The sequence below is a fragment of the Aspergillus brasiliensis genome, assembly GCF_001889945.1.
Source record: "Aspergillus brasiliensis CBS 101740 unplaced genomic scaffold ASPBRscaffold_22, whole genome shotgun sequence".
Lineage (NCBI taxonomy): Eukaryota > Fungi > Ascomycota > Eurotiomycetes > Eurotiales > Aspergillaceae > Aspergillus > Aspergillus brasiliensis.
Genome location: NW_027137463.1, coordinates 167675 through 181620, shown reverse-complemented (window position 1 = coordinate 181620; position 13946 = coordinate 167675). Strand labels below are relative to the sequence as shown.

Sequence of the window (13946 nt, the reverse complement as noted above, 5' to 3'; positions counted from 1 at the left end):
ACCTCTTCCCTATCGTGCCACGGCATACTTCATCCACAAGGGGTCCTGCAACAGGCGGTCCAAGCAGCTCTCTTCGACCCCTACCAATACCTCCATGCCCCCCTCGGGTGGCGCCGGCAACACCAGTTGCAGACCATTGATGACCCCGATATGAGGAGCTCGCACTGCACCGATACGATGACCCATCAGAGGACCCCAATCCAGTCCATACAATTGGAAATTGATCCAGGAGGTCTGTACGCAATTGAACCCAGGAACGTCCAGAAATGCTGTGGGGACCAGGCAGTCGACATCCTCCAATTGCTCTACGAGCGCGATCAAGTCGTCCGTGAAGTGTCGATCAGCGCGGAGCACCTCTTTACGAATCAAGATAGCCAGATCTGCCAGGCTAGCGGAGCCCAGAATGGTGCGAATCGGCAGAGACACCCCGAGATACTCCAGAAAGCAGCCCAGAGTCGCCGGGTGCACGGGCGGGTCGGTCCGTAGGCGCCCGTCGATCGCGAGGTTAAAGACCGAGACGGGATCACCCTGGAGGGTGTCCAAGGGCCACTGTACAGCCATGACTGTCCTCCAGAGCAGCGCCGATAGGGCATCGTTGGTGGAAATCCAGGTTTGGTCTGAAGGCACGGTCGCATTGGCGGGGGATGCTGCTTCCTTCAACGTCGCCAGCGCTACAGGAGAGAAATAGAAGACTTGAGTGCGATGGTTCTGGGCCAGCATCTTGGGAGGTGCTCCAGCTGGCGCCGATGGAAGCAAGGTGTACTGGGGATGACTGCTCAGGGAGCCAGGACGACGTCCAGATGCACGCATTACACGTTCGCGATCTTGAACAATCGCTGCTGGGAGCTGAATAGGATCCGGGATGGCCAATCCCTGGGCGCGACGACACTCCTCGGCCCAAATTTTCATCCACACCTGGTAGCTCGTACCATCACCAACCACATGCAGCACGCACCAGTTCAGTAACAGACCACCAGGGATAAAGTTGGCCTGCAAGAGCGAGACCGGCAATCGCTCGCCCGGACTGGGCCATACAGAGCGGCGGCAGAGCAGGTCGGCGTCAAAGGAAGCCACCGGGAACGCCTTGGCTTGAAGCTTAGCGTATGTTGTAGGAAATGCGCCAGGCCCGCGCAGATCTCGCGTCACTATCGGCTCAATCTCCCCGTCCAGGAGGCGTTGGAGGCGAAGCACACCTCGTTGCGTTGTGCGATCGTCCGGCACCGCCTCGCACGCCATGACCGGTAGCCGGCGAGTGGTGGCTGCATAGCTCACCCGGAGAACCTCGGCGACCTGCTCGAGATCATAATCATCCCCGAGGGGAAAGGGGAAAATATATCGCACGTAGCCCTTGGGGCCGATCCGTTCCAACGCCGTAAGGCTAGGGATGTCGCTCGCATCGGCTATGGAACCCATTGCAACGCATTAAGTGATCAGTGATTCCCGCAAAGGCAGGTCAAATTGAGAAGAGAAAGAGTATCCCGGCTGGGCATAGGTCCATCATATGTCCACTAAATACTGTGTTCTCAGGACAACCCCTCATGGACCGGGGCAGCATCTGCAGGCGCTAAGATACACCCTCTTACGACGACATCAGGCCAGGTTTCCCAAAGCGTTAACTGACAGGAGAAGTCAATATCCGGCCAGGGGCATGATTGGCCATGAGACTGGCCTGGATCACTTATCAATGGTCGAAACCTGCACTTGCTGCTTAACAGGCGTTTTATCCGACGGGCATCACCGGACGGATTGCGATCGTCGCAACGATCCCTGTCAACGGTCAGCACTAACGCACGGCTAACATGCTAAAACTGACACCGTCCTTTGTCCCAATGTGCGAGCTAGTGACTATAATCCTTGCTTAGATGGGGTTGCCTACAAGCTTAGCGGGTGCCAGAAAAAAGGAGCAAATAGCCTCCCCCGACCGATTGCTATCGGGTAACATCCACCCCCTCCCACAATGATTGACCATCACATTTAATGATTCCCAGCTGCTTCCGCTGGCGAGCCGGCTTCGAGATATATGGTGAGGGAACGCCAGCTCTGGCTCAGGCTTTGTCGGTGCAAATATGCGCAAGAGGGAGCTGGATCCAAGCATCGTGGCCATCTTCGGTCAACCTTCTGGCCACATCGATCTAGCCGTAACTCAAGTGCCCCGAGACAATGCAGCCGTCATTGCCTTGCTGGTTCTCAGTGTCGTTGCTGTACTTCTGCGGGTCATTGCACGACTGGCCATGCGAAACCCCTTTCGACTCGACGACTGGCTGATTCTGGTGTGCTTGGTAAGTGAACAATGTGAGTGGTCAGCCATTGTACCTGCCAGTACTGACATCGGCATTACTTACCAGGTTTTTGTCATGGCCACAGCAGGGCTCAGTCTCGCAGGTATGTCGTGAAGCACGTCGATCTTGCCTCCTGTCCTACTTCTTCGGCCTCTAAGCATCGGTTGATTTTCAGGCGGCGCATTTGGCGCTGGACGACACGTGTGGGCAGTATCTCTGTCGGAGTTGACGAGTATCTTCAAGGTGAGCTATGTGCGATACATTTGAGAATATATTTGGTAGCTAACCAGTTAGATCCTCTTCACATACACGTTCATGTATGCTGCCGGATGTTCAGCGTATAAACTCTCGATCCTCTTCTTCTATCGCCGCATCTTTGTGGCTGTCCACCAACCACTCTCCCTCCGGCTTCCCATATGGTTTGGATTTGTACTCGCCCTGTCTTATCCCGTTATTGTCTGGGTGACCATGGGAAATTGTTGTCAACCTCTGGCTCATTTCTGGAATCAGTTCCAGGGCACGTCGGGGACATGTATTGACACTGACACGTTCTTCCTTGCGGCCGGGATTATCAATATGGTCAACGATATTATCATACTGCTCATCCCCTTTCCACAGATTGCAAAGCTCCAGATGAACCGACGGAAGAAAATCGCTGTTTGTCTGATTCTTGCATTGGGTAGCTTGTAAGCTTCTCGAATCCACACATGCGAATAGTACTGACCTACCTTGCAGCGTTTGCGTGGCCAGCGCCGTGCGCATTTATGTTCTCTATCAATTCACCCAGGCCCGTGATATCACTTGGATGATGGGACCGCTGTTCATCTGGTCCAGTATTGAGCCATCTGTAGCCATCGTGTGCGCCTGTCTCCCTCATCTCAGACCTCTGGCGCGTCTCACCCGCATTCGGATTCTGTCCAGCCAGGGAAGCAAAGGCAATCAACTTTCCTTCTCAAGATCGCCATGGCAGTCGTCACGTCGTCGTGAGAATTCGGCCCACTGGCAGGTTGGCATACGACTCAGCCAGCCTAGACACGCAAGATCGTTATCCTCTACGTGCGGGGTGGCCGAAGACGAGGTTGGGCTCGCCATCCTTGGGACGGCTGAGACGACGGCAGAGCGTGCGCCGTCTCTACAATCAACATCGGAAGGACCCGTTCCCGGTCACTCCATCGTCGTCCGATCCAGCTTGGAGCAATCCATCTCCTATCGCTAGGACAGGGAGTGTGGCAGAGTATGCACGGCACGGACAGTGGAGAGGGACGTCGTAGTCATAACAGATGCGTGTGTTTACGAGTACGCCAGCTATGTTTAGTTAGCGTCAGCAAACACTAGTGACTAACGCGGTGGGTCAATGGCAAGAAAGGGTCGAGAGACACGACTTCACCGGTCTTCCCGTCTGTCATGTCTACCTGAAACACAATCAAAACCAGGCCAAGGGTCTCTCAGCCTCATCCACAGTCCGATCTACATCTACGTCGCTACTGATTGGACGACGATGCCAGCGTCTTGAAAGCCTATCTGGAAGGTGGTGTCGCCGGTGAGCGATTTTTATACATCGAATGAGGGACTGTCGTGTCCTGGGTACGTTTTCTTCCTCCGCTCTCTGTCAGGCACTGAGATTATTTGCATTGACTTCGTTCGAATGCCAATAATAAACGAGTGTATTAGACATAAAATTAATGATAGTAATAGACGGCAATCGAACATGAACGAATGACTGATGTACCGCCACGCGATGGAAATAAACAACCTTCCCCAAATAATCCAACGACATCTCTCCAGGTTACTTGTTCTGCTCAAGTCGAGTCTTCAGAAGCTTTCACCACCACCGGAAAGCTGTCGGTCGTCAGTTCAGAAGAGTCCTCCACCCACACCAGCTTATAGACATCCTCAGTGTCTGTCTTCGACGCCCAGAACTGTGCCTCCAGCTGCGTATCATTGTTGTAAACCAGCTGCGACGCAAACAGGCCAAAGCCCGTGACTACACCATTAGCAGATTTCGCCTGGGCAAAAGGCAGCACGCCGATACAGTTGTCGCTTTCGGGCCGGATGTACAGGGAGCCCGCGCGGGTGCCGTTCATAAAGGTGCCGTTCACAATCCAGCAATCATCGGTGATGGAGGGCAGGTCCCAGTACATGGGCGTCAGGTCCGCCGCGGTGTTTTCCGGGTCCTGGGCGATGTACAGGAGACCTATAACGTCAGTCAGCAACTGCTGGGCAGTACACCGCTGGGTAGTACATGGTTCCAGAGGCCATACCATCACTAAGCCCATAAGCAATGGGGAAAGCTGAAGAGTTCTGTCCATAGGCCAACAGGGTGGCATTGGTCTCGGAGCTCCGTTTGACGTGGGTGCCCCAGGCAGCACTGAAGCCCGCCTGCAAGGCAATCAGAGGGCATAGAAGACTCTTCCACTGCATCGTGGGCTGATGGTAGACTGGACGTTGGGAAGGAAAAATACGGAAACTGAAAAGAGAGTCAAGAAGAAATGAGTGTGACTGTAAGGAGTGTGATTTGACTATTCCTGCATCTATGGGAATCCCCTTCCAGTTATAGACTCATAGCGTCAGTGGATCATTATCCCGTGAATGCCAAGGTGAGTATCCCTAGCAAGCTCTGAATTCAACTCCTCAGGACGGCTCTCCCGAGTCTCAATCCGCGGGAGACCGGCAAATTCATCCACTGCATACGTGGTCCTCAGACCATACTAACATCAGCCAAACCTTGTTTCGTGCGCGGGTGACGCGCATGCCTGGCCCCAGAGTAGGGCTGAATAGCAACGCTGGCAGGCACGGAAGAGATGCCAATGGGATGGGGACGGCAATCGTGGTGCCAAGACCAGTAAAAAATAGATCTTTTCGGGTGGAACCCAACAGAAGCCCAGTGGAGACTATTGTGTGATGACGTTGCGGAACCACGCGAGCCTGTGGCTGATGCCAGCGATAGTTCCTGGTAGTCTGCGATCTTGACCCATCTGGTCTGTTCATCCTTGCCCCATGGGGCTTTAGTCCCTATACACCACCTGGAGATTGTCCCGGCACCTGCCCAGCAGAGCTTTGGCTTCCGATCGTCACGGCACAGGGCTCTCAGGGCTATCGGTGTGTCTGAAACTTGAACCTCTTTCTCGACTCCTCTCTGCCACGATGATACAGATAAGCCCATCTGTGGGAGTTGAGAGATCTTCGGGTGCTTCCCGCTGCTAAACTTCCCAGGGCTTATTCTTACGTACCGCAGCAAAATCTGTTTTGTGCGCACCCGCTGGACTTGCAGAGTCTCAACATTCCATGCTTTCTTGGCCTCGTCCATAGGTGCCAATACAAGCTCGTGGGTGCGGGCGCTTATTTGTATTTCCCTTCTGCACTGTCCAATCCCACAGTTTCTGTCTGGCTATCCAATCATGGCTCCTGCTTCCAATGCTGACTGGAAGATTCGAAATCTACCGAAAGTTGGTCAAGGAGCAACGCAAGCAGGGCCTCTGGCATGCGTGTCACCGGTGGGCCCCTCTGAATGGCACCTTCAATCGCGCCAATACCAAGGCGGAGGAGGGTGATGACCAAAGATAGACTCTCACCATCCCCATGTCCCCTTTAGCTTGGCAGGATCGTCGGTGGGGGACGGATGAGCGGCGCTGGTTCCAGAGCTGATAGCCGATACTCTCCCACAAGAGACGGACCATGGCCGAGCACAGGTACCTGACGGTGGTCCAGCAATGGTCAGCCATCTCAGAAGATCATATAAATGTTGACAGTTCGGAAGTAAATATGGCAATGCCGTAGATAATCATTCAGTCCTCGTTGCAGTGGACTTGTCATTCGTTCGTGCTATAGTTCTCTCCCTTCTTTTTCCCTGTGTCTTTGCATTCTATCCTTTCTTTCTTTACTGCCTAATTGAGTCGCTCGTTCTATCTTCTTCTCACGCGCTACGTTCGCGTTAATGTTAGTATAATGTGGTTTTCTACCTCTTTCCTTCTGTCGGCCCTGGCCATACCGCAGGTGCTTGGAGCCTCCATCCCGTCCACCTCCACGCCCAAGGGGTGTGTCAACAGTCCGACCAACCGTGCATGCTGGCGAGACGGCTACAACATCTCGACCAACTACTATGAAGAGGTCCCTGATACCGGGGTGACGCGCGAGTACTGGTTCAACGTTGAAAATACCACCGCCGCTCCGGATGGCGTTGAGCTTCCGGTTCAATTGATCAATGGTTCCTTCCCTGGTCCCACGATCATTGCAGACTGGGGAGACACAGTCAGTAAGTAGCACTCCTCCGTCTTCGTACTTTGTGTGTTGTGACTGACGGTTGGGTGTCTAGTCGTGCATGTCACCAATTCGCTGCAGACAAATGGAACAGGTCTGCACTTTCACGGAATTCGCCAGAACTGGACCGACCAGATGGACGGGGTCCCGAGTATCACCCAATGTCCCATCGCTCCGGGACAGTCATACACCTACAAGTGGCGCGCTGTGGAGTATGGCACAGGCTGGTATCATTCCCACTTCTACGTCCAGGCGTGGGATGGTGTCTTTGGTGGAATCGTGATCAATGGCCCTGCCACGGCCAATTACGATGTGGACTTGGGCCATCTATTCTTGAACGATTGGTATCATGTAAGCTTTACCCCTACATTCATTCAACTCCAGCATAAAGTAAATGTAGGACGGGCCTAACTTTGTCAGAAAACCGCCGACGAACTCGTCCTCCAAGCCGCCACGAGTGGACCACCCACGCCTCCCAACGGTCTGATCAATGGGACAAACACCTATGGCAGCAACGGTTCGCGTTTCGAGACAACCTTCGATGCCGGCACCAGATACCGCATTCGCCTGGTCAATGCCGCCGCTGACAACCATTTCCGCTTCATGATTGACAATCATACCATGGAAGTGATCGCGTCGGATTTCGTCCCCATTCACCCCTACAACACCACCCAACTGAGTATTGGCATGGGCCAGCGTTACGATATTATTGTAACGGCGAAGCAACTGAACAGCGGTAACTTCTGGCTGCGCGCGATCCCCCAAGAGGCCTGCTCCGAGACGGACGCTTTGAACAACATTAAGGGCATCATCCGCTATGACAACTCCTCCACGGCGGACCCCACGACCTCAGCCTGGAGCTATACTGATTCCTGTGCCGATGAGTCCCCCACGGATCTCATCCCCTACGTCGCCATCAATGCCTCGGACAGTTTCGCGTATAGTACGAGTGAAGAGGTGGCGATTGAGGTGGCCGAGAACGCCTTGCTGTGGACCATGAACAAGACCACCTTCCACACCGAGTGGGACTATCCCACCCTGATGCATGTGGCCAACCACAACTACACGTGGGCCGCGAAGGAGCGCATCATCCATCTCCCTTACCGAGACCAGTGGGTGTACCTGGTCGTCCACTCCCCTTTCGCTCAGGACCATCCCATGCACTTGCACGGACATGACTTTTGGATTCTGGCTTCGGGCTACGGGGATTTTGACGCCACAAAGGCCGATGCGCTGACGCTCGTGAATGCGCCTCGGCGTGATGTGGCCATGATGCCCGCGAGTGGCTACTTGGTCATTGCGATCAAGACTAACAATCCTGGTGTAAGTACTCGCATCTGTCTTTCTCGCTTTAATGCTTCGGCGTCCTTTAGCTAACTGGAATTCGTAGGCATGGCTCATGCACTGTCACATTGCCTGGCATACTTCCGAGGGTTTTGCGGTGCAGCTGCTGGAGCGAGCCTCGGAGATTGTCTACGACTACGAGACTCTGAATGATACCTGCGCCAGCTGGAAGAGCTATGTCGCGGCTCAAGATGTGGTGCAGCATGATTCGGGTGTTTAAGGGGTTGCGGTGAGAAGGTGGCGTGTATTGAATGGCTAAGGAAGTGAACATTCGTTATCACAATCTAACTAGTCTTCCGGGTCGTTCATGAGGTTCCACCATTTACTGCTTAGTGTGGCAGAAGTACCCATGGCAGGTAATCAATCTTGAATCTATATGCCATCTCTGATCATAGTATTTGTATCTTATCTAATATAGTGCCCATTGACACAATAATGACCGTCACACGACCGATGGCACGTGATATGACGTTACTTACATTACCATACATAACCCACCACCCCAGTACGCTGACTCAGATGAATGTATTGTAACGTACTCAATACATGTTGGATACCGTATCTCACTTGGGTCAGGAGTGTCACAATTATATATTAATTTGGCATATCACCCACGCCCTCCCCCAAAGCTGTTTCCACTCAACTGAACACTATTGTACTACCACTAGTAGGTTCTTTCTGAGCGTTTCTATAACTTGATCACTAACTTCTGGGTAGATCATGGTTCGCATTCCTCCAAAACCCCCATACTACAGGCTGAGTCCCCGCTCATCCGTGGACTCGAACGCTCTTCTCTCTGTTTCGGACCTTGATGAGGAGGAGGCTGTTATCACACACGGAAGAACAAGCAGCAGGCGACTTCCTTTCTATAGGCAATTATCATCCGGAGCCATATTTGCCTACTCCAAGCGATTCCTCTCCCATAGGACTCGTCGCATCATTCCCCGTCGGCTTGGTGGTTTTCTACGGCTGATCATCGGCTTCTTGATCCTGTTGATCGCTTTGACAGGCATGCTATGGCCCTCGTATACGCATTTACCACCACACTACCAACTTCTCCGCCAACAGGTCTCTCGAAGCGGGATTACAGGACGAGGAAACCCCAGGAATGAAACAGTTTTCATCGCAGCCATCCTCTACGACCCGGAGGGTAAGCTAGCCAGTGGCCGGTGGGGCCATGATCTCTTGCACCTGGTTGATCTGCTTGGTGACGAGAATGTCTTCCTGAGCATCTACGAGAACGAAAGTGGAGACAAAGGACTGGCTGCTCTTCGGCACTTAGAAGACCAGCTGCCCTGCAACAGCTCGATACAAATAGAACTGGACCTGGACTTGAGCACGTTCCCTACAGTCACAGTCCCCGGAGGAGGTCAACGGGTGAAGCGAACCGACTACCTTGCGGAGATGCGGAATCGTGCCTTACGGCCGCTGGATGAACACCCGGAGATGACCTATGACAAGATCCTATATCTGAACGACGTGATATTCGATCCGATCGACGTGCTGCATCTCCTCTTCTCCACCAACAGCGATGAAACCGGGGTAGCGCAATACCGGGCCGCGTGCGCCGTTGACTTTATCAACGCGTTCAAATTCTACGACACATATGCCACGAGAGATCTGGAAGGCTATGGGATTGGCCTTCAGTTCTTCCCGTGGTTCACCTCAGCAGGGTCGGGGGCCAGCCGCAGAGATGTCCTGAGGGAAAAAGATGCTGTTCGGGTGCGCAGCTGCTGGGGCGGAATGGTGGCTTTCGATGCGAGATACTTTCAACGGCACGACAATCCGGTTCGCTTTCGCGCGGATCCCGATTTGTTCTATGATGGGTCCGAATGCTGCATTATCCACGCCGATATCCAAGACGCTCCGTTGAGGGACTCCAAGACCGCAGACACCGGCATCTATATGAACCCATTTGTGCGGGTGGCGTACGATGAGCGCAGTCACTCCTGGCTGTGGTTCACACGGCGGTTTGAGAAGCTCTATCCACTTGTTCACAATGTTGTCAACCACTTGGCGGGCTTGCCCCGCTACAATCCTCGTCGGAGCGAGATTCCTGGCCAGGTGGTCAAAGATACGCTCTGGGTGCCCGATGCGACCGATGCACGCGGGGGCGCGTTTCGTGAAGTGGAGCGTGTCGCAGGGAATGACGGCTTCTGTGCAGATGGGTTTGGAGGGTATCGTGGACTTTCAGTGATTGTGGAGGATCGACAGCCTGGCCAAGATGGATGGGAGGAAATTCCGATGCCGTCCGTGTGACGGTCGTCTATAGCACAACCATGCGCGTACTATAAACTTGCAGAGGCGAAACCCCACAAGAGCGCCGACGCCTGCTCAATCAGACCGCTAGTGACATCGGTCCAGCTTCGTCAGCGGACGCCCCTCAGAATAACAGACCTTGGGGCACCTTGGACCAGGTCCGACACCTGCCAAACACCGTGCGACAGAACTTGCCATACTCAACGCGCAAGTTGGTATTCCTCCAGGACCCCTGCGCACGGTGCAGCAGGCGCGCAGAAGGGTCCGAGATGGGCTTAGAGCCCATGTTTCCATACCTTCCGCGACCGGGGCTGCTCGGGATTAGTACGTGGGATATGACATGCACGCAGAACCAAAGAGAGAGCTATACCTGAATCCCGTAATAGGCAATACCAAAACATCATCCACTAATTTACTCTTTCCACCGTCCTGCAAGCCGGACAAGGCGTTCCACCGGAGCCCGACCGTAGCTTCGAGCCAGTTCTGCACCGCCTGAGTAAAGGCAACAGGTCCAGTGAGGGTCAAGGGGTCGAGCGCGTCAAGATCGCTATTTTGCGACTGAAGCACCGGTTCAGCGAATAGTCGATCGAGGAAAACCTGCAAGATCGGATGGCCTGGCGCCCATGCAAAAGCCCACTGCGTCAGCTGCACGGGCAGCATATATCCCATGCGCCAGTAAGTATCACTGCTGGGCGGACAGTCGGCTTCCAACCCAACAATCGCATGGACGGATTCCGTAGAATTAAACGCACGTCCCGTCTCATGGTCCTGCCACGGCGCAATATCGGCTTCGGTGATCCAAGAAACTGGCGATTGTAGAGGCTCGGTGTCGATATCTGCATACTGCGCGATTGTCAGTACCCACATGTGTAATGTCAAAGTGGCAATATGTCGGCCATCTACTCACCACCCCTCCGATCCACTTCGACACAAGAACCCGGAAGACGTCCGACTGTTCCACATTGCTCGGTAAGGAATAGAACAGTTTCTCTCGTTCGGGCTCAAATCGCCGAATGAATTGGCGTATTCCGTCATCGTCCCACAAGAAATACGCCATCTGCTCGTCCGCCGTATGCAACCATTTCTCCGTGCTCTGCTGTAACACGTGCGGCCAGGTGTCCACCCGCGTATTCTTCCAGGTCTGGTGTATGATTAGGGGGATTGATGAGTGGGGGATTTGCCGTTTGGGGGTTGTCTTGACCAAGCGCAATGCTTCTTCGGCGGCGTCGACGATGTTCTCGGGGTGTTGACTCGTCTTGTTTGTCCAGGTTGGGGGGATGTACCATGCTGGAAGGATCTAGGTTAATTCACACTCTTAGGTCAGGCCCCAGAGACATAAGACTTACCTCCGCCACTGTGAGTGTTCGTATGGACGCGTTCAAACAGCAATGGGTACTGTTCTTGAACAAGAGAAATCACCTCCACCGAGGTATCAGGCCTTTGAAGTAACCAGGTAAAGAGCACCAGGACGAATAGTGCGCCTAGCAAGGGCCGTCGCAACACGTAGCGCCAGATCATATTGGCGGATGATAATGTCTCAGGTAGAAGGGAAGTAAAGGGTCAATTGGAGGGGAGGGTTTGGTATCCAGCAGCAGCAGCAGCAGTTAGCCGGGGCCATGATGATTTGGCAACGGGTGGTGGCTAGGCAACCGCAGAGAGGCCCTGCTCCTCAACTTATTCCTCCATTGTGCTGCATTTTCACAGCCAGACCAAGCTGGGGTATAACTTTCTGATTTACCCGCTGGCTGAGGTGACCCGCGGATCCCGACGCCGCTTGTAATGCGGCTGCCTAGAAATGGCCCCCTAAAATTCACAAACAAACCGCCCGACTCTTGCTCAGGCCAGACCCTGGTTACAGTAACCACTAAACCAAGGCAGCACTAGTGATAGTTCATATTACGAAGTGAATGAGACGCCCTGGCCAATGAGGGGCCGGAATGGCATGCATGGCTTCCAAAAGGGGAGCCAACATCAGGGCCTGTGCCCTACGCAGCCCTAGCCGTGGTGGGTCGAAGCTTAGTATTGCTTGGATTCATGGACCCTTTCTTGGGCCAGATGGCAGTTGCATCTCTGGTCGGCGGGCGACCGTCGATTCACTTCTTGCTTAGTACAAAGTTAAAGGGTTTCCTAATGTTATCTGCACCATGTCTCATGGGTGATCAGTGTAGGTCTGATTCGCTGGTTACCCTGGCTAAATTGCTGAGACAGCATTATCCAATCCGGAAAATAGTACAAATTGTCCCCGCGTGGGATTGTGGGTAGTATCAGTCGCAAGGTGTCAATTGCTCCTCATTTCCCGTGTCAGCACTCAGCACAGCCAACGCACAGGAGACACCCCCACTGAGCTCGGTATGAAGCTCGGAAAGTTGCGCAGCGCAGTTGGTTTGTCCAGGCAGAAACGGGACCGGAGGATTACTGGTGAAACCCACCTGCAATACAGCCAAATACCACTGGCGTGTCCCGTATCACGTCTGTATTACCAGTCGGAGCTTGCCCTTTTTGCGCGGCTCAAAACCCGGCCATCACTGCCTCCTTCACTATACAAGCTTACCTCCCTCAAATAGTTCTCTTCACACAATCATTATGGACTTTCTCCTCTCTTGTCATGCCTTGTCTCCGCCTCGAGGCCTTCCAGGCTCTGTCCGCCAGCTGCAATGGTTCACGCGCGCATCCGGCTCTTGTTGGCTGCCCTCCTTCTCTTCATTCTAACCTGCTTGCTTGCCCCATTTCTCTGGAATCTCTACCTCCTATTGCGCTTACCATTTGTGTGGAAACTTGCATCCGCCGATGCAATCATCACCCAGCAACATGACAGCTTCGACCTGACCTTTTCCGACTACAACAGCACCTACTCCGTCGCCGCCGACACCGGACTCCCCGTCCCTGTGCCAGCACGACTCCATCACGTCCAATTGGGCACCGGAACCCCACGTCCAGAGTGGGAGGCCGCGCGCAATGAGTGTCTGAAGCACCACCCAAACTGGGAAACATATCTCTGGACGGACGAGAACGCCAGCCGCTTCGTGCAGAACCACTATCCGCACTTCCTCCTCACCTGGGAAAGTTACCCGCACCTCGTCCAGCGCGTAGACGCCCTGCGATACATGGTTCTACACAAGTACGGGGGCGCCGTGTTGGATTACGATCTGGCGTGTAAACGGTCATTGGAACCCCTGCGTCGATTCGAATTTGTCGCGCCGGCGGCGAACCCCGTGGGTATCTCCATTGGGATGATGCTCGCGACGCCGAATAATACCTATGTGGGTGATCTGGTGCGCAATCTGCCGGTCTTTAATCGACGATGGTCGCTTTTACCTTATATTACGGTAATGTTTAGCACGGGGTGTCATTATGCTTCGTATGTCTCACCCTACTATGTGTGCCCTTCGGAAGTGATGTGGCTAACAGATTACAGAACCATCTACACCATGCAGCGCAATACCTCCACTCTCCGCGTTCTAACTGGGCCCCCCGAGAACCCGCGAATGCATATGCTCAACGGTCTGGTCAATACCCCGCTATTTCGACATCTGGGCAGTTCCTCCTGGCATGAGAAAGACGCACGGTTCATCAAGGCGTTTGCGAATATGGATCAACGGGTGGTATTTGGGTCGATTCTGTTCACGTTAGTGGGAGGATGCTGGGCCGTGAGCTTTTGTGTCGCGCGGGCCCGGGCAAGGAATCAGAGGGAGGCACTGGCGCAGGAGATAGAGATGGTGCGGAAAACGCATGATTGTTGATTAACTTGTAATTATTGGTTAGATAGCCTTTTTTTTTTTTCTTGTTCATGTGTCTAGATTTGGGTAT

General features: G+C 53.7%; 8 protein-coding genes across 8 annotated transcripts; 4 read left to right on the top strand and 4 right to left on the bottom strand.

Moving 5' to 3' along the window:
- Positions 1 to 9: 9 nt before the first annotated feature.
- Positions 10 to 1413, bottom strand: ASPBRDRAFT_59931 (uncharacterized protein; the record flags this gene model as incomplete). Its single annotated transcript, XM_067628140.1, has 1 exon — positions 10 to 1413. The coding sequence occupies one exon, from the start codon at positions 1411 to 1413 to the stop codon at positions 10 to 12; it is 1404 nt and encodes a 467-aa protein (XP_067473510.1).
- Positions 1414 to 2066: 653 nt separating this feature from the next.
- Positions 2067 to 3495, top strand: ASPBRDRAFT_138327 (uncharacterized protein; the record flags this gene model as incomplete). The annotated part of the gene is made up of 5 exons (XM_067618985.1): positions 2067 to 2279; positions 2346 to 2382; positions 2455 to 2522; positions 2574 to 2965; positions 3015 to 3495. The coding sequence occupies 5 exons, from the start codon at positions 2067 to 2069 to the stop codon at positions 3493 to 3495; spliced, it is 1191 nt and encodes a 396-aa protein (XP_067473509.1).
- A 583-nt stretch (positions 3496 to 4078) lies between these two features.
- On the bottom strand, positions 4079 to 4700 carry ASPBRDRAFT_201158 (uncharacterized protein; the record flags this gene model as incomplete). The annotated part of the gene is made up of 2 exons (XM_067621512.1): positions 4079 to 4473; positions 4541 to 4700. 2 exons carry the CDS (start codon positions 4698 to 4700, stop codon positions 4079 to 4081), a joined length of 555 nt encoding a protein of 184 aa, XP_067473508.1.
- Positions 4701 to 4977: 277 nt separating this feature from the next.
- Positions 4978 to 5586, bottom strand: ASPBRDRAFT_35289 (uncharacterized protein; the record flags this gene model as incomplete). The annotated part of the gene is made up of 1 exon (XM_067623332.1): positions 4978 to 5586. The coding sequence occupies one exon, from the start codon at positions 5584 to 5586 to the stop codon at positions 4978 to 4980; it is 609 nt and encodes a 202-aa protein (XP_067473507.1).
- Positions 5587 to 6224: 638 nt separating this feature from the next.
- ASPBRDRAFT_138371 (uncharacterized protein) lies at positions 6225 to 8100 on the top strand (the record flags this gene model as incomplete). Its single annotated transcript, XM_067618989.1, has 4 exons — positions 6225 to 6531; positions 6592 to 6887; positions 6957 to 7859; positions 7927 to 8100. 4 exons carry the CDS (start codon positions 6225 to 6227, stop codon positions 8098 to 8100), a joined length of 1680 nt encoding a protein of 559 aa, XP_067473506.1.
- A 500-nt stretch (positions 8101 to 8600) lies between these two features.
- On the top strand, positions 8601 to 10139 carry ASPBRDRAFT_138315 (glycosyltransferase family 69 protein; the record flags this gene model as incomplete). The annotated part of the gene is made up of 1 exon (XM_067618983.1): positions 8601 to 10139. The coding sequence occupies one exon, from the start codon at positions 8601 to 8603 to the stop codon at positions 10137 to 10139; it is 1539 nt and encodes a 512-aa protein (XP_067473505.1).
- A 124-nt stretch (positions 10140 to 10263) lies between these two features.
- och3 (glycosyltransferase family 32 protein) lies at positions 10264 to 11657 on the bottom strand (the record flags this gene model as incomplete). Its single annotated transcript, XM_067628139.1, has 4 exons — positions 10264 to 10450; positions 10510 to 10982; positions 11047 to 11426; positions 11486 to 11657. The coding sequence occupies 4 exons, from the start codon at positions 11655 to 11657 to the stop codon at positions 10264 to 10266; spliced, it is 1212 nt and encodes a 403-aa protein (XP_067473504.1).
- Positions 11658 to 12793: 1136 nt separating this feature from the next.
- ASPBRDRAFT_138527 (glycosyltransferase family 32 protein) lies at positions 12794 to 13879 on the top strand (the record flags this gene model as incomplete). Its single annotated transcript, XM_067619000.1, has 2 exons — positions 12794 to 13497; positions 13555 to 13879. The coding sequence occupies 2 exons, from the start codon at positions 12794 to 12796 to the stop codon at positions 13877 to 13879; spliced, it is 1029 nt and encodes a 342-aa protein (XP_067473503.1).
- Between the last annotated feature and the right edge of the window lie 67 nt (positions 13880 to 13946).